Source organism: Leptopilina heterotoma, unplaced genomic scaffold (assembly GCF_015476425.1).
Source record: "Leptopilina heterotoma isolate Lh14 unplaced genomic scaffold, ASM1547642v1 Lhet_22, whole genome shotgun sequence".
In the NCBI taxonomy this organism is placed as follows: Eukaryota; Metazoa; Arthropoda; class Insecta; order Hymenoptera; family Figitidae; genus Leptopilina; species Leptopilina heterotoma.
In genome coordinates, this window is record NW_025110937.1 from 670126 (window position 1) to 690404 (window position 20279).

General features: G+C 24.3%; 1 protein-coding gene across 1 annotated transcript; it reads left to right on the top strand.

Moving 5' to 3' along the window:
* Positions 1-7732: 7732 nt before the first annotated feature.
* LOC122502012 (CDK5 and ABL1 enzyme substrate 2) lies at positions 7733-18544 on the top strand. Its single transcript, XM_043611854.1, has 9 exons — positions 7733-8680; positions 11761-12144; positions 12924-13047; positions 13128-13255; positions 15745-15827; positions 15970-16076; positions 16532-16638; positions 16772-16976; positions 17245-18544. Exons 1-9 carry the CDS (start codon positions 8292-8294, stop codon positions 17383-17385), a joined length of 1668 nt encoding a protein of 555 aa, XP_043467789.1. The 5' UTR covers positions 7733-8291; the 3' UTR covers positions 17386-18544.
* Positions 18545-20279: the final 1735 nt, after the last annotated feature.

Genomic DNA, 20279 nt, shown 5'->3' on the forward strand with positions numbered 1-20279 from the left:
AAAAAAAATATTTGCAAATCGCCAAAAAGGTAATTTTAATAAACTTCTTAAAAAACAATTCAAAAAATTTAAATAGAAAATTCTTACCAGAAATTCAATTATTTTCAAACATTTCAAGAAAATTTTCTTACAAGAATTCAATTATTTTTAGTTTTTACATATAGTAATAAAATACTTTGATCAATTTCAATTATTTTCAATATCTTCTATTTTTATACAAATTTTCAAAAGAATTCAATTATTTTTAAAAAATTAGTAACATTCTAGGAAAATAATCCAATTATTTTTTTTAAGTTTTAATGAAATTTTTCGCTAAAAATTAAATTATTTTCGCAAATAATAAGGATTTTTCGCAGGAATTCAATTACTTTGACTACAACATTATAATTTAATTTCTCGAAACAATTCATATATTTTCACAAATAATAAAAATTTTCAGAGGAATCCAATTTTGCTTAAAAAAGATTTAAGATATAATTCGTTACAAGGATTCAATTTTATTTTCATAAATAATAAAATTCTTTGTTGAATTTCAATTATTCTCAATGTCTACCTACTATTTTAATAAAATTTCTTATAAAAATTCAAATATTTCCGCCATTTCCCTCCTTGGTTTTCTAAATCTATTATCAAGGACATTCGCATCAAACATAACTTACTTAAAAAACGTAAACATTGCCCTGCTGTATATGAACCACAAATTAAATCGTTATCGATCGCTATAAAAAAGAATATACGTCAAGAACATCGTAATTATATTAGGAAAATTGAGAACAATATTAGCAATGATCCAAAATCCTTTTGGTCATTCGCACGCAATTCGAAAAATAAATCATACTTACCTGACGTTATGCAATTTAAGAATAATACCTTGACTGCTCCGCAACAGATTGTCGATGCTTTTTCCGAAATGTTTTCTGCGGTTAACTGTCTTGGCACCGATACTATTTCAAGCGATGAACATTTAAATTATGATCAAAACTTATTCTTACTACAACCTGATCAGGTGTTCAAGGCAGCCAAATCCTTAAAACCCTCTTTCACAGCAGGTCTAGACGGAATACCTAGTTTCCTGGTAAAAGATTGTGCGTCCATTTTAGCTTTACCCCTAACAAATATCTTCAATGAAAGTTTAAGATGCGGAAAATTTCCTGTTTCATGGAAGACAGCTAAAATATTACCTGTTTATAAATCTGGGGATAAATCGAATTGCGAAAATTACAGACCAATTGCCCTTATACCTAACTTTGCTAAGGTCTTCGAAGCATCTATCCTGCCTTGCTTAAATAATTCTATAAAGACTATACTCTCTGAATGGCAGCATGGATGCATACGTCATAAATCCACTGTAACAAATCTCGCCTGTTTTAAACACTGCTTGATAGATTCTTTGGAGAGAGGAAAACAAGTTGACGTAATTTATCTTGACTTCTCTAAAGCTTTTGACATAATTGACCACCAAATATTAAAGCAGAAATTAAATTCTCTAAATTTAGATCATAACTTAACAACCCTCTTACTAAATTACCTATCTGGCAGATCACATTCAGTAGCTATTGGTAATTTTCTTTCTCATTCAATTTACCCCTCGCGCGGCGTACCACAGGGTTCATCCTTTGGATCCCCATTATTTACAATATATATAAATGATATCACTGACGTTATTGAATCAAAATCGTTATTATTTGCTGATGATCTTAAAGTTTTTCGAGAAATTAATTCTGGCCAAGATCTTATTGATCTTAACAATGATCTAAACAACATATCAAAATGGTGCGATACCAACAAAATTCATCTTAACCTTAAAAAATGCCAAGTATTAACTTTCCACAAACCCTCAACAACACCAATTCACTTTACCTATAAATTAAATAACCAAGTATTAAATAGGGTTAATTCAGTCATGGACCTGGGCGTTACCTTTAATTATTCTTTAAGTTTTTCTGACCATATAACGAACATAATTGCTACTGCATCTAGAACCTTGGGCTACCTGATCAGGTCGTCAAAACATTTTTCCAACACTTTCGCTATAACTTTGCTCTTTAATGCTTTAGTCTTATCTCGAATTGAGTATGCCGCGTTCATATGGAACCCTTTGTATAAGAAATACATCAAGGAGTTGGAAAATGTTCAAAAACGTTTTTTGAAGTACTTGTCGTTTAAAATAGACGGAAAATATCCACCTCGTGGAGCTGATTATCTCAAACTTTGTGAGCGCTTTAATTGCATGACGTTAGAAGAGAGACGTTTAATTGTCTCAACAACTTTTTTATTTAAAATAATTAACAATAACATTAATTCGTCTGAATTGTTAAATCTACTCAATTTCAAGATACCTCGATTTAATTCTCGCAACTACATACCGTTTAATTTAAAGAATAAAATTGGTTTTTCGGGATTCAGTGCTCCAATTTTTTTCGCTTGTTACCACATCAATCAAATGTTCAATACCCTGAATCCCGACCTTGACCTATTTTATTCTTCTTACGATAAATTCCTACAAACTACAGAGAAATATGTACTTCGACTACGAGGCAATGTTTACTAACGAAATTCTTTCAAACTTTTATCAGCAGCGTTTATTTTCTTTTTTTCCTCTTATCTCTTTCTTTTTTCTATTGTATTATTACCTTGTATACACTAATTAATATGTAACTTATTTCTGATACCCATTTATGGTCCATATGGATCGCGGGGAATGTATAAATAAATAAATAAATAAATAAATAAATAAATAAATATTTAAAAAAAAGTTCATAACATATTCTCAACAAAAATTCAATTTCCATAAATAATAAAATTCTTTAAGGGATTTAAATTATTTTTTATACAATTTTAAATGAATTTCTCAAAAGAATTCAATTACTTTTAAAAAAATTAATAAAATTCGTTACAAGAATTCAATTACTTTCATAAATAATAAAACTTTTCACTGAATTTCAATTATTTTCAATATCTACATCTTAATAAAATTTCTCATAAAAATTCAATAAATATTTAAAAAACAAATTAATAACATTCTTAGCAAAAATTCAATTATTTTCATAAATAATAAAATTGTTTGGGAGGATTTCAATTATTTTTTATTATACAATTTTAAATGAATTCCTCGTAAGAATTCAATTATTTTCACAAACAATAAAAATTTTCAAGGGAATTCAATTATTACTTAATTAAGAAGAATTTTAATAAAATTCGTTACGAGAATTAAATTATTTTCATAAATAATAAAATTCCTCTCAGCAGAATTTCAGTTATTTTTAATATAAATTTTAAATAATATTCCCGAAAAATAAAATTATGTTTAAATTTTTTTAATCATTATTTTATTATTTCTTATTTTTTTATTTATTTCATAAAATACTTCGAAAAAAATCAATTATTTTCAAAGATTTTCATAAGATTTTCATTTTCTTTATAAGAATTCAATTTTAGGAAATAATTCTATGAATTATTTATTTTAGTTTTTAAATAATTGAATTCTTGTAGAACTTTGTAATTGAGAATTTGAACTTTGAGAATTGATTTATAAAAATGAATTTTAGTTAAAATTTTAGATAATAATTGAATATGAGGAGCGTTATTGAATTATGAAATTTTGTAGAAATATAATTAAATTCCAATAAATTTTCAAATTGAACTATTTTTCTAAAGAATTATCAAAGTTTTGAATAATTTAATTTAAAAACTGTAAAAATAATAATTGAATACTAAAAAGAGAATACATGTTGTAATTTTTGTAGGAATAGTTAAATTAGAGTTAAATATAAAAATAGTTCAATTAAATAAATAGTTATAAATTTTACATTGAAATTATTTAAAATTCTAATTCCTGGTGGAAAAATAAATGAAAATAAGTATTTAAATATTTATTTAAGAAAAAAAATTCAATTTTCGAAATTTTATTGAAGTTATTACTATATATTATATAGGATAAAAAAGTAAAGTGTTTTTTTAGTATTTTATTTTTCAATAGCTTTTTTTATTTTTTTTATTTTTATTACATACCTACTTTTTGCTTCTTTGTTCAAATTAATTATCGAGTACAAAGCCTATGAAAATATGCAAATTTTTTTTTTAATATATTTTTTATTCAATTCTTGTAAAAATTGAAGTGAATGTTCATGTTAACAATAGAAAAGTAAATAATTTGGCATCAGTTAGAAATGTATTTTTTATTCAATACTTGTAAAAATTGAAGTTATTGCTCATGTTAACAATAGGAAAGTAAATAATTTGGCATCAGAGATGTATTTTTTATTCAATTCTTGTAAAAATCGAAGTGATTTAAAAATTACCATGTTAAACAACTTGTCAGTTAGAAATATTTAGTATTAAAAATAATTTTTCCTTTTAGGTGAAAGGTGAAACTTTCTTTGGAAGTATCTGGAAATTAAAATTCCTGAATTAAAATTCATTGATGAATACGCAAAATTCTTCTTATGCGGGGCATAAGCGCATTTATAATAATATATTATGCGGAGTTGTGTATGAATCTTCTCTTGGGGATGAGAGATCATTTTACCGTGTTTTTGCGGATTGTTGGGAAGGGCGAGGCTTCGTTTAGCACGTAATATAAAGCTGCCAGATTGCTATTTATATGTCCATACCTTTATACTTAAGAAAGTGGCATATGTACGTGAATCGTGAACGTCAACGTGCATATAACGATATAACGCCATTCTGCATTGACATGCGTGAATGTTTGCCAAGTGTGCGCTTAAATTTACATGTATACATGTATTTAAATCTGGCTGTATATATTCGCGCATATATCCTGATGGAGGGAATCGTAACACACTGGGGATATGGCGTGCAGCGGCTTAATGGCTCGCGACTAACGTTTCAGGCACGAATATCATATCAGACACACATGTGAAAAGTCTGTAGTAGTTCATCTCGCCTTATTCAACTGATTTTAATTCAATTGTCAACTTGTTGATTATAGTCTCCTTCAAAGCAGATATATAGTTATATACTTCAATGAGGAACAGAATAAAAATTTGTCAATTATTCCGATCGAATTTCAAATTCTCGAATTTGTATTAAAATTTTTGATAATAATTTTTTTATTTCAATTATTAGGGGATTAAAAGTAGTGCAAAATCCCAAATAAATTTAATTTAATTTATATTTGAGAATTTGTATTCAAATTTTTGAGAGTAATTTTTTTAATTTAATTATTAGGGGATTAAATAAGTAGTGCAAATTCTCAAATAAACTTTAAATTTTAACTTAAATTTAAGTTACTTGAGAATTTGCACTACTTTTAATTCCCTAATTATTGAAATAACAAAATTACTCTAAAAAATTGTAATAAAATTTTTAGAAAACAATTCAAAAAATTTTAATGCAAATTCTTAGCTAAAATTGAATTATCTTCAAAAATTTTAAGAAAATTTTTTGCATGAATTAAATTATTTTTACAAATGATAAAATTCTTCGCTCAATTTCAATTATTTTCAATTTCTATTATTTTGATAAAATTTCTCAAAACAATTCAATTATTAAAAAAAAAGTAATAACATTCTTAGGAAAAATTCAATTATTTTTTCACAAATAATAGAATACCTTGCAGAAATTAAATTATTTTCATTAAAATTGTAATTATTTTCCTCGAAAGAATACAAATTATGTTCATAAATAATAATAATTTTCAGAAGAATTCAATTATTTAAAAAAAATTTTCATAAAATTATCATTACAAGAACACAATTATTTTCCTAAGTTATATAATGAAATTTTTTTCAAGATTATACAGTTATTTTTAATATAATTGTAGATGAATTCCTTGAAAGAATTGAATTTGCAATCAAATAAGATAAATAAATTTTTATTTCGTAGAAAGAATCTAGAACTTCTATATTTAAAAGAAATTTTATTTAGCAAAAATTCTATTTTGTCAATTACAAATATTCTTTGTTATTTTGTAAAATAAAAAAAATTATTTTCTAATGATAGTGTAATCAAGAATACATATCTATAATTAACGGAAATTATTAAACAAAAATTTTATTACGTTGAATTGTTTTTTTTAAATTTGAATTGTTTTATTTCTGGTAAATATTTTATTAAATCGAATTTTTTAAAAATAATAAACTTCTTTCTAGGAATTTATTTACAATTTTTATAAATATAATTGAATTCTTATAAAGAGTTTTCTAAAAAATTTTATGAAAACAATTCAATTACTATACAGAACTTTGTTAAAATTTCTAAAAAATAATTGAATTTCTTCGATAAATTTTATTATTTATGAAAATAATTGAATTTTTATAAAGAATTTAAATAATATTTCTAAAAATAATTGAATTTCTTCGATATATTTTATTAATTATGAAAATAATTGAATTACTAAGAAGGAATTTGTTAAAATTTCTAAAAATAATTGAATTCCTGATAAGAAGTTAATTTTAATTTTTATAAAGAATTTAATTAAAATTTCTAAAAATAATTGAATTTCTTCGATGAATTTTATTATTTATGAAAATAATTGAATTTTTATAAAGAATTTAAATAATATTTCTAAAAATAATTGAATTTCTTTAATGAATTTTATTATTTATGAAAATAATTGAATTACTAAGAAAGAATTTGTTAAAATTTCTAAAAATAATTGAATTCCTGATAAGAAGTTAATTTTAATTTTTATAAAGAATTTAATTAAAATTTCTAAAAATAATTGAATTTCTTCGATGAATTTTATTATTTATGAAAATAATTGAATTACCAAAAAGAAATTTGTTAAAATTTCTAAAAATAATTGAATTCCTGACAAGAAATTTATTATTTTTGAAAATAATTGAATTTTTATAAAGAATTTGTATTATTTTGAAAATATTTTAATTCTTGTCAACAAATTATATAAATTTTTTGAAAATAATTAAATTATTTAACAATTCCAATGAAAATGTTACTTTTTATAAAAATTCTACTTAATAAAAATCCTCCGTTAAATGATAATTTCGTTGAATGAAAATTCATATCTAAATAAAAATTCCGTGTAATAAAAAGTCTATTGAAAATTTTCTTTTTTTAAAAATTCTGTCTAATGAATATTCTCTGCAATGAAAATTCATTAATTGTAAATTCTGCAAAATGAAAATACAGTTAAACCAAAAATTCCATTTAAGAAAATATTCGAAAGAATTAATAAATTTTTGAATTTTCAAAAATATTCTCAAGTAGTAAAAAGTATTTGGAAATAGTTTTTCTCTAACTTTTTCGCGAATAAAAAGGAAATTTTACCAAACAATTTTGAATTTAAAAAACTTTACTAGAAAAGCGCGCGTGATTCATCCGCAAATCAAATACTTTCATCCCTCGCGCACGTGATCATCACGTGACACATTCTCTTTAAAATATTTCCAATTTTCAAATTAAAATTATTATTCATTTCTCTGTCTATTCTTTAAAAGTTTTCAAATATTCAATTTCAAAATATGTCGAAAATTGTGTTATTTTTACCAAAAAATATAATAATGGTAAATAAAATAATTAATACATAAACATTTTTTTTCCAGGAAATCACAGGGAATTTTCAATGTTCGGCTTGGCAGCACAAATTCTCGAGATTCTAACCTTCAGCTACAAAAATTATTATATTTTAGAAGAATATTTTTTTAAAAAAATAATGGAAATAATTACGGAGATAATAATTATTGAATGAAGAGATGACATATAAAAATAATGCTCGATCGGAGTATTTATAAGCAGATGGAATAAGAATAAATGGAATAAATAAAAGGAACGAGGAATTTTTGAAAACAGTGTCAGCTGCGTAATATGATTTGAGCCCCACGTATATTTTCTAATACGTACATAATTTCAACATGTGTGCAATACAATTGACATGTGTGTGCGAGTATATACATTGACCAAGAGGAGAATTCACAGACGTGTCCAGAGACAAGACGTCGACCGTAGTGATAACAAGTTTTGCTGCGTGTTAAAACTCTCATCAAAAAAGGGAAGAAGCAGCAAGTGAGTAGTTTTGTTTTGGGAAAAAAAATCAAGTGCGTTAATAGATTATCGAACATGCTCGCTTATACAGTCACTGTATTTGGCTTGCCAAGTTCAACAATGACGTTCACTAGGACTAAGTACGTGATAATTAGTGAAGAGGATTTGTGATGAATTTTTCTTATTTATTTATTCTTCTTTTTAAAAGGAAAATTTAGTGTCGGTTTTTCGTTTTCTTATTTCTTTCTCTCTCTCTGTCTCTCTATCTCTATTGTTGATTATCAAAAAAAAAAAGGGAAAAAAAGTTCTTGTCCGTTTAACGTGGAATGGCAGCAGCCCTAAAAAAGAATCACTCTCGAAGAAGATTAGCCGCTGTGACATTCCTGTCCAATATCTCATTGGATGGGAGCCATCGAGACACCAAGTTAGCATTACTACCAAGAAACGGAGTTATTTATCAAGGAGCACTACAGGAAACAACAATAAATAATTCAATAAAAGAAAATGTCGATGGCAATAATGGAAAGGAGGATGTTTTAAATAATTCAAAAACAAATGGTGTTCAACAAATTGGATCACCATTAAAGGGAGTCGATCGTTGCTTAGGAGATTCAACAGTTCTTACACCAGCTAAAGTTGCTGTCAACAATTTCATTGAAAATGAAAGAAATCATCCACAATTGTCACCTGGAGCTTATAGTTCCTTCAGGGAACGGTAAGATCATTTCCTACAATATTTACCTCGATTTACTCACAAATTCCTTCAAAATTTACTCTCCAAATATCTCGCTCTAATATAAATATTGATTTTCAACCTCCTTTTAAATAGCCGCACAACTAATCAATTTTAAAACTCGTGTTTGGCCTATAAATTCCCACATTCTCGAAATTCGGCAAAAAAATTTATTTTTGGATTTAGTCCAAAATATAATTTTCAAATAGTTCATTTCTATTGTAGAGTTAATAATTTACTTTCTTAATTCATAAAAAGATTGAGAGGTCAAGTGAGTTCACTTTTTTTGTGACCATGAAAGCAATTTCTTTCGACCTTCAACAATTCTATTTTGTGTATATCAACAAAACTGGTCAAGTCAGTCGTCGTAGACCTGATAAGAAGGTCACTTGACTATTTTTGTTTTTGTCGAACAAAATCAGACAAACTTGATTTTAGTCACTAAATACTTCCTCTATTAATACTATTATTTATTATTTACTCCAGATATACTCTACTTTTATTGTTTATATTTTTTTGTTCGATGTTAATATTTCTTAGCGAAAATTATTAGTGGTATTATTTATTCACTATTTCTTTATTTATTTACTCTATTAATATTACTTATTTAGTGTTTATTTATTTGTTTATTATTCACTCCGGATTTACTTTATTTTTATTATTTAGTATTTATTTATTTTTTTATTATTTACTCCGGATTTACTCTAATTTTATTATTTTCATTTAATTTCTTTGTTCGATGTTAACATTTCTTCGCGAAAGTTATTAACACTATTAATTATTCACTATTTCTTTATTTATTTACTCTATATTGCTTTTAGTATTGTATTTTTTTGTTTTTGTGCTAAATTCTTTTCGCGCAAAATTAATAACTTTATTCTTCATTTAGTATTTTTTTTATTGATTTGTTATTTACTCTATACTCTACTTTTATTTTTCCTTTCTTTTCTCGATGTTAAAATTATTTTGCGCAAATTTTTTAATTATTTATTTACTAAATTTCTTTCTTCATTTACTATTTATTGCTTTTATTATTTAATTTCTTTTTGTCTGGTTCATTTTTTTGTTTGGCGCTAACAAATTTTTCGCAAGAAAAAGAAAAAAAATGGAAATTGTATGAATTTTCATTTTTAAAATGTTTTAGTTTGTTTGTCGAACCTTCTAATTGATACTGTTAGAATCTAATGAAGAGTGAAGTCATATTACATTACATTAATTGGTTTTAAGCTCGAATGTTATGTATGAACTAAAAACAAAAAGTTCACATGATGTAAGAGTGTTGATTTAGAGTTTTTATTTTTTTAATAACACATTCGAAAATATTGCGTAATGTTTATTAAAAAATTTTATATATAGAATAATTAATTTAGTTGATAAGTATTTTCGTTAATATTTATTTCTTTTATATTTTTTCAATTATTTATTTGAATTTTTAGAATATTTATTTTATTTACTAGCAAATATTTTTGAATTATTTTCAAAATTATTGATACAATTCTTTAAAAAAAATCACATTTTTATCAATACAATTTCAACTAAATTTCTTGAAAGTATTTTTATTTTTTTCGAAAGAATTCAATTAATTTCGAAAATTTTAATATAATTCTAGGTAAAAATTCAATTATGTTTGCAAATAATAAAGTGTTTCACAGGAATTCAATTATTTTTTTAATAGAATTTTCACAAAATTCAATTATTTTCTAAAATCTTGGTAAAATTTGTTTATTAGACTTTAATTATTTTCAGTACATTTTTAATTAAATTTCTTGAAAGAATTGAATTATTTTCAAAAATTTTAATACAATTTTTCGTAACAATTAAATTTTTTTCAAGAATTTTAATAAAATTTTCGTAATAATTTAATTATTTTCTCAAGAATTTTAATAAAATTTTTCCTAACAATTGAATTATTTTCGTAGATTATATAAAATTCTTCGGATTCTTTGAATTCAATTATTTAACAAAAATATTGAGAAAATTCTTTAGAAGAATTTAATTATTTTCAAAAGCTTTTAATAAAATTCTTCGAAATAATTCATTTTTTTGAAAAATGTAAATAAAATTCTTTGCAAGAGTTTTCAGAATTTTAATTTATATTTAAAAATGTAAAATTCATTATTAAATTCATTATTTCTTATATAATAAAAAAATTAATTTTAGTTTTTTTATATTTAATTTTTATTTATTTTTTATTTAATTTTGTTTAATTTAAATTTTTTTGTTTATATTTTCGAAAATCTGAAATAATTTATTATTTCAGATTTTAAAAATTATAACAGTCAATCTTTTAAAATTAAAAAAATCCACTTATTTATTTATTTTGTTTATTATACTATAATAATGAATTTTCCATTTTTATATATAAATTTAAATTCTGAGTTTAGCCAGAGGGAAAATGTTTATCGTTAAAACCTATTGATTAACTTTTCTTTATTCTCTTGTTTTGCACACACACACTTTATTATTAAATACACAAAAAGAATTTTATTTTTTTAGTTTACTTTCATTTAGTAGATAATAATTAATCAAATTTTTTATTGTGTCTGACAATTGATGATAACGTTTTATATTAAGTCTGATATTAGCATTGATAAAGTTGCAGATAAAATTTCATTTTAACGATAAATACGAATTTTACTTTTTTAATTGTAAGAAGGAAAAACTAATTATTAATGATTAATTAATTACCAATTATTGTATAAGTAATTAATGTTCGTGTTTGAAATAGTTCTTTTTCGTAAATTGTAAATTGTAAATTAAAAATTGAAAATTGTAAATTGTAAATTGTAAATTAAAAATTGAAAATAGTAAAATTGTAAATTAAAAATTGAAAATAGTAAAATTGTAAATTCAAAATTGAAAATAGTAAATTTTAAATTGTACATTTTGTAAATCGTATACGATACGAATTGAACCGCCGGATCGTAGAAGGGCATATAGCCCATTTGAATTACATTGGCTATATGCCCTTCTACGATCCGGCGGTTCAATTATAATAATTGAAATTTTGTAAATCGTATACGATACGAATTGTAATAATTGAAATGAAAATAATGTTTCAGAGCTGGAACTGCTGGCAGTGAATATTCACTACCAGAAAGGCGAGTTGGATCGCTTCATTATAAGAAGCGGATAACACATCAAACTTCAACATTATCGGAAGACATAAAACATCATTACAACAGCAGCAATGAAAGTATTGGCTCCGTACGATCGAAATCAGCTTCTCTCGTTACTAAATCAAAAGCCAAGACGTTCAATAGTTTACAATCGGGATGCCTGAACAGTGAAATGATACCGGAAGTCACTAAGGAATTACGTTTAATGCAACGTCCAATTTCAAATCAAAAATTTCGAGACGATCGTCTTATTCTTGTTTCAGCGAAAAGAGTTCCATTTCTCGTATTTTCCGCAATTCCATACAATAAAGGTCAACGAACCAGTTGGTAAGTGCGATTCTTCGATTTCTACACACGAGAAATTATTTTTTTCTTTTTACTTTTCAAAGTACTGTTTTTTTCAAAGTATTTTTTTTACTTTTCAAAGTATTTTTCTTATTTTTCAAAGTATTTTTTATTTAAAGTACTATTTATGTTGAACTACTGTCATTTTTTAAAAACAAATAAATTTCAATTCGTAAAGAAAATGAAATTAAAGAACTGATTTTTTTATTGGAATTTTATTTAACCAAACGCATAAAATTTTCTTTTCGCTGCAATTTATTTTTTTCTAAATTTTGATTTATTTTTCACTTTAACGAATGACATTCGATTACTATATTGTTAGCTGGCAAATTGAAAGGGGTAATTCACCTGTCTTCAAAAGCTTCGCAGTGAATAATCCAATTTTGAAAAGGTATTCAATCGTTAATTTGTAGAAATTCTCTTGTCGCACACTGGATATCACATATTTTTTAAAGAGAATTTTTTTCACTATTCACCGATGACACGCTGATTAGTGTAGTTTTTAAATTTTCATTGCTTTCCATTTTGGAAATATTCCGCTCGTTTTTTTGGGAAAATTTTCCAATCTAAATTTTTCTCTTTTTTTATTTTGCAAATTTCACTGCAATATATTTTTAATTTTATTGTGGGCTTATATCAACGATTTTGCAGGAATTTTCTTGTTTGATATTTTTATGCAAACTTATTTTGAATTGTTTTGTTTCAATTTTTGCTTTTGTAAATTTTATTTTCATTATTGAGATTAAATTCGTATTTTTCAGGTCGGAATTGCGAAAAGACGCAGGAAGGAGGAAAAATACGATTGGCTCGAGGCCCTTATCGGCTATTAATGATAACCTAGATACATATGGCTTACTGGGAATTGAGAGGGCAAAAGACGGACAGGTAATTAATTTACAATAATTAATTTGATAGTTAAATGTTATCGAATATTTATATTTTTAATTTCGCTTTCGAATTTGCAGGAAATATCTTATGGTCAGTTACTTATTCCATCTCGACAATTTGTCAAGGAGAAAAAAGTTTTATCCAGTAATGAAAATGATGTCGTAGATTCTGGTTTTCCAGTCCAGAAACATCACTTAGTCTCTAGGTATTTACAAACATTTCTTTTTTTCAAATTTCATTTTTTTCTCTTGTTTTTTTATTTTTTTTCATACCAATTTTTTAAATTCTTAACAAAAAGGTTTCTTTTATTTTCAAATTTAAATCGTAAACGAAGATATTTTTTTAAATTTAATTTCAATTGAAAGAAAAATGTATTTATTGAGGAATACAATTGAGGGGACGGCTTCTAAAAGGGGATACGCGTGGATTCTCACGTATAAGTATTGACGAATAGTGTGATTTTAAAACATTTTCAATTTTCAAATTCAATGAAATAAATTTATACACAATGAAAATGCGCATCTTTTTTCTTTAAGAAATAAATTTATATCTTTTTTAGTTTATAAAATAATGAGAAAAAACTAAATTTTTGAAAACCAAAAAATTTAAATGTTTTACGTCTTTAACTCGTGCTGGTGTTTTTGATTTTTCATATTTTGTAATCAAACAAAAACAAACTCACAGATTAAGGTTTCCTGAAACCAACTATATTTTTAAAACTTCAAAATCTTAATTAATAAAAAGTTTATTAATTTTTTCGAAAGACATTGCAAAAAATGTTTTTTTTCAACTTTCAACGCTTCGTTTATCTAGGAAATTTCAAGGTACGAAAAACTTTCAGTGAGAAAGTTTTTTATTACGATACGGACAAGTTTTCTCTAAAATTTTATTAAAATGATATGGATATTTACAAAGTTATTAATGTTTAAAGCGTATGGTGCGTCAGATTTCTTGCGCCTGGAACGCATTGAGTACCGAATTGTTCGTTTGCATGGAACATATTAAGACTATTTTAGTTTATTCATTTGTTTACTTAAAATAAATAAAATTTTTATTAAAGTCACTGATAAATTTTTGCAATATTATTATTATTAAGAAGTAACCAATAATAATTAGCCAAAATCGTCTGGAAATAGTTAAAATTTACTGACATACAAATAATTAGTACACAGTTATTTTGACATAAATGTAATGTTAATTTAACTAATAAAAGTTTATTAAGAATAGTAAAAATATTATTATTTTAATTTTTGACTGGTTTTTTAATATCAAAGTAATTATTTTTAAATAATATTTAACTATGGATTATGACGATTCATCTAACTTTATATAACAGTAGCATCAGTTTATTTATTCTAACATGTATTGTACGTAAAGATATATGAAATTATTTTTAAAAAAATATTGCAGAATTATTCGCAAAATAAATTGTACAATAATTCCATATTGTATTTAATACTTGAAGTTAAAACAAATTTTATTTTATTTATATCTGTATTTTGGCAAACATTTTCATACAATAGATTTTTTTTTGTTATCATGTGCACTTCAAGGAAGTAACCCTTTTTTATATGCTATTTTTCTCAAAGTTGTCATTTGTTTTCACTCTACGGAAAAATATGGTGTCCAGATGAGTCGCGGTTGCCGCGACCGTTGACTGCAAAAAAAAGGGTTCGGTAAAACCCAATACAATTTTCCCAGGATTTCGAGATTTTTTTATCACAATTAAGGAAATCGATATCTTCCTCCAAACGGACAGGAGTTTTTTAATAATTATTTTAAAAACATTAAATGTAGTAAACGAGATCATTTTGACGAAGAGTGGAAACCTTGAACTAAATGAAACAAGAAACTTAAAAATAAGAAATATTATTTTAGTTGACTTTTGTACATATAACAAAATAAAATATTTAGGTTAAAAATAAATTTCAATAAATTTTATTATATATATTAACAAAATATTTTTAACGCGTTGCAAACGAACAATTTGGGACTCAATGCGTTTCAGGCGCGAGAAATCTGACGTACCATATGCTTTAAACATTAATAACTTTGTAAATATCCATATCATTTTAATAAAATTTTAGAGAAAACTTGTCCGTATCGTAATAAAAAACTTTCTCACTGAAAGTTTTTCGTACCTTGAAATTTCCTAGATAAACGAAGCGTTGAAAGTTGAAAAAAAACATTTTTTGCAATGTCTTTCGAAAAAATTAATAAACTTTTTATTAATTAAGATTTTGAAGTTTTAAAAATATAGTTGGTTTCAGGAAACCTTAATCTGTGAGTTTGTTTTTGTTTGATTACAAAATATGAAAAATCAAAAACACCAGCACGAGTTAAAGACGTAAAACATTTAAATTTTTTGGTTTTCAAAAATTTAGTTTTTTCTCATTATTTTATAAACTAAAAAAGATATAAATTTATTTCTTAAAGAAAAAAGATGCGCCTTTCCATTTTCCACAAACTTCGGTAATTCAAATTGCAATTTGTAATACTTTCAAAAATTGACCAAGTGGACAAAACTTAAACGCGAGAATCCACGCGTATCCCCTTTTAGAAGCCGTCCCCTCAATTAATAATAATTGTAGTAATAATAATAAAATAATAATAATAATTTAATTAACAATTTAATAATAAGTAATTTACTTCGAGAAATTGTAATAAATTTTCTGTTATTTGCCTTCTTTGTAGATATCTTTCTTATGATGCTACTTCTCACAGAAATCAACATGTAACAGAATCTCCGCCTTTATCACTGACAGTCGACTCGAAAGGTAAACATGAATGCATTAAATGTATATTTAATTAAGCGATAAGATCATATGTCTCGAGCAATTTAAAGCAATCACTACTGATAATTAGCTTTGTTGTTAAATTTATCAAAGCATCGTGTGAAAATTTTTTAATTTATTGCAGTTTTCGATTGGGATGAACAAATTTTACAATACAATCCAAATTTACTCGATGATCCTGAACTTATTGCCGGAAAACATCGAACTCTTCTCACATTCACTTCCTACATGGTGAGATTTTCAATTATCATTGTATTTTTAAATTCTTTTTTTTTTTATTTTTATCAACTTTAATTTTTTAATTATTTCAGATTTAAAATTCAAAAAAAATTCACAGATACAAATTAATTATTAGTATTTATTTTCAAAAAAATTTAAATTAAATTCTTAGCAAGAATTCAATTATTTTCATAAATATAATTAAACTCTAGAGAAAATCAATTATTTAGATAATTAATAATATTTATTATTTTCAAAAGATTTTAATAAAATTCTTGGCAAGAGTTCAATTATTTTCATAAATATAAATTAAACTCTTTAGAGGAAATCAATTAATTCAAATCAATCAATCAATTTCAATAAAATTTCTTGATGGAATTTATTTTAAAAAATTTCAATTATCTTTTCAAAAATGCTGATAAAATTTTTTTGGGATAAAAATATTTTAATTTTTCTACAATTTTCAGGCATCTGTTATTGATTACGTGAGACCGTCTGATTTAAAGAAAGAACTTAATGACAAATTTAGGGAAAAGTTTCCCCATATTCAACTCACGTTAAGTAAATTACGAAGGTAATATTATTTTGAATAATAATTTGAATTAAATTACAAAAATAATTGAATAATAATTTAAATTGCAATTACAATATTTAAAGAAACATTTATTTTTCATGTTTAAAAAATGTTTGTTTTTTCTTTTTAACAGTTTAAAGAGAGAAATGCGAAAAATCGCTAAAATGGAGTATGGAATTGATTTATTAACGGTGGCAATGGCATATGTTTATTTTGAAAAATTAATTTTGCGCAATGTCGTCACTAAACAAACACGGAAATTATGCGCTGGTGCTTGCTTACTACTCGCTGCAAAACTCAATGACGTGAAGGGCGAAGTTTTAAAAAATTTAATTGAGGTATGTTTGCAATTATTTCACTTCTTTTTAAAAAAAATTTTAAGACGTCACTTAATAATAAAATCAAAAATTAAATTCAGAAATTATAAAATAAATATATTTTTTTTCTTTCTGTTAAATTAAGAGAACAAAATTAAATTCCGAATTTTGATAAAAATAAAAATATTCTGTTTTTCTCTCTTTTCGATAAAATAAGAATCAGTTTTCTTTAATCACTGTCGTCATAATGCATCAAAAAAAAATATTAAAAATAAATTTTTTATTCTAGAGAATAGAAAATGTTTTTCGTCTGAATCGCAAAGAATTGATAACATCCGAATTTGCTGTATTGGTGACACTTGAATTCGGTTTGCATTTACCAAATCGTGAAATAATTCCACATTACGAGCGTCTTGTCTATGAATCCTGACCTTTCATCACGTCATTTGTTTCCGTTGCCATAGGACTATTCTCACAGAGAAAATCAGTTTAGAGTTTTTTTTGTGCTTTCTAAAGAACAAAAAAAAAAGAGAAAAAAATACAAATCGAATTTCAAATCTTTTTTTAGAGCACGAGACATTAAATTTTACGATACTTAGAGGAATTTTTAACAATATACACATTTCAAAGTGAATTTTTTTATTGCCATAAGTGAATAAATACAATTTTTTTTAGAGGCCTTTGCTTGAAAACAAAAAAAAATTGTCAAAGAAAAGAAAGTACAATTTTAATGGGACGGGGAAAATGGCTCGGGGGAAATAATCTTTGTACTTATAAATTCGACTTTTTCTTCTTTCATAATGATCAAAAAAAAAAAAAAAAAAGATCGTACTTAAATGAAATAGTTTAGTCTAATTGTACTTATCAGAAAAGTACCAGATAAAATATATTTTTGATGCCTTTGTAAACATTTTTCAGCGAAATAACTATTCTATATAAAATGAAAAAATTAAAAATAACTGTAAGTAAAAGCTCTTTATAGTTTAAGAACTGATAAATTAGCTTCCTCTATACAAAAATCTTTTTTTCCTTAAAAAAAAACAAGAAAAATTTAGAACAATTTCCAAATATATTTTAAAAAAACCCCTTTGGTTTTTAGGATTTTTAAAATATTTCTCATAAGTAAAATTTTGTAGCGTTAAAGAATAATCAGAAAGGGAATCAACTAATTAGAAATTTAACAACGTTTCATAAAGAGAAAAATTTTAGAATAATTATATTATATTTCGAAAATTCGCTCACTAACGGATTTTCTACTGATTGATTGTGAAATCGGAAAGTAAAACGAAAAAAGAGTGTTTCTAATTTAAAAATATTTGAAAAGAAAACCGAAAGCGATGCTTTGAATGGAGAACAAACTTTCTACGTCTTTTAGTATCTTTAGCTGCGACAGTTTGAATAATGAAGATTTTTAAATTACGTACAGACTATAAAATGAAACTTGAAAATTTTCTCGAATTTTGAAAATAAAATTCAAAATAGTAAAATCTTTTTTATCAATTATCTAGTCATTACGTAATTTTAAAATCGGGTTTTTTAATCGTTGGTCTTGGGAGGTTTTTTTTTCTTAATACATCGTACCTGTATAACAATTGTGTTTTTATTACAAATACCAAAACTTTTGACAAGTTTTAAAGATTGATTTTTAATTAATTTTAAGCTTCACTTAAATTTGTTATTGTTTATTTTTAATTATAGTCGTTTTTTTATTATTCGAACGTTTGGAGATTTCTTTTTTTTTTAAAAGAATTTCTAAACATTGCGGTAATTGTTGAATTTTTTTTTCTTTTAATTATTATTTTAATAATTGTACTTTTATGTACGTTTTTTTTTAATGTTGGCATTGTAAAAAAAGTATAAGACATTTTGTAGATTATGTATAGATTGTACAGAAAAGTATCGACTATCGTACTCGCATATGATACTTAAAAAACTTTTGTAAAAAGTTTGTAAATAGCTTGATGCTCAAAACTTAATAGTTGCTAGTCGTTTATATACATTGTTTAAAGAAGAAATTTATGTATCTATATGTAGATATTTCAAAGAGACTATTATATATATATAATATTGTATCGTCTGTGTCATCACGAGAAATGTTAATTCCTAATAATTAATATAATACTCTGCATCGTTTCAAATTTGAAAAAATTGTTCTTTATTCTCTTTTTATTCTTTTAACAAACAAAAAATGTTCTTTGTAACATTTTTTATTTTCGCATATTTTTTTTGGAATTCGTTTTTAAAGGAAATTTTTAGTTACCTTGCTTTTTATAATTTTTCCCTCTTATTATTTTTGACGTTTAATTTATTTAATTCGTTTATCGAAGTAATTGTCTCTTCTTGAGGAATTTCAAAAATTAGAAAGGTGAGTTGAAAATAAATTTAATTCATTAAAAAATAAAATGGTTTAAGTAAAATTACATTTCTTTCTCAGAAATCGGAGTTTGCAGTCCGGACGAGGTTCTGAATATAATCTTTTCGTAATTTTCTTCTCGAATAAAAAAGGTAAAGAATTTAAAATTAATTAAAACAGTAATTACTTGAAATTAAATTTTTAATTTATTAATTTTAATTAAATTTTAATAAAAAGCATCAAAATTTTCGACTTTTTATTCAGTGAATAAAAAATGTTTCTAAACGTTAAAAAATTTAATTTTCAATCTGTCAATTATTCGACAATTGAAAGTCAAAGGCAAAATTAGTATCAGAGAATTTTTTTCTCCTTCTACAACACAAAATGACTCCCTATCGAAATTTGCAAATTTCAACATATAAAAATTTAGGAACATATCAATCACAAAATTATTTAACAGAAACGAAGGAGAAAATTAATGTACACAAAATTGAGGATCATCAAAAATGTTCGAAAGCAACTCAGCTATTGAATATTCTTTCATTTCCATTGTATTGACAGATAATTATTTGAAATAATCTATTTATTTTTGAAAAATATTAAAACATTATTAATTTTGATACTATTATAATATAAAAATCAATTGTTTGACATTATTTATCTATTATTTTATTTAAATTTATTTATATAATTTAAATTTATTGTTTCTTTTGTTTCAGTTCGGAAGAAAAGAATTTATCGTCAACTGAGGGGAAAATGGAAAATATACCAAAAATAGAGACGGAATTTACGGAAAGTTTATTTAGACGAACACTCGGATATTCGTTGGAAGATCTCGAAAAACTTGAAGGAATCAGAACATTTTTAGATGACGATTTGGAAAATATAAAATACAAAATATCCCATCTCAAAGCGAAACGATATAACAGATAAAATATTTCTTTAGAAAAACATTATTCAAAGAAACGTCA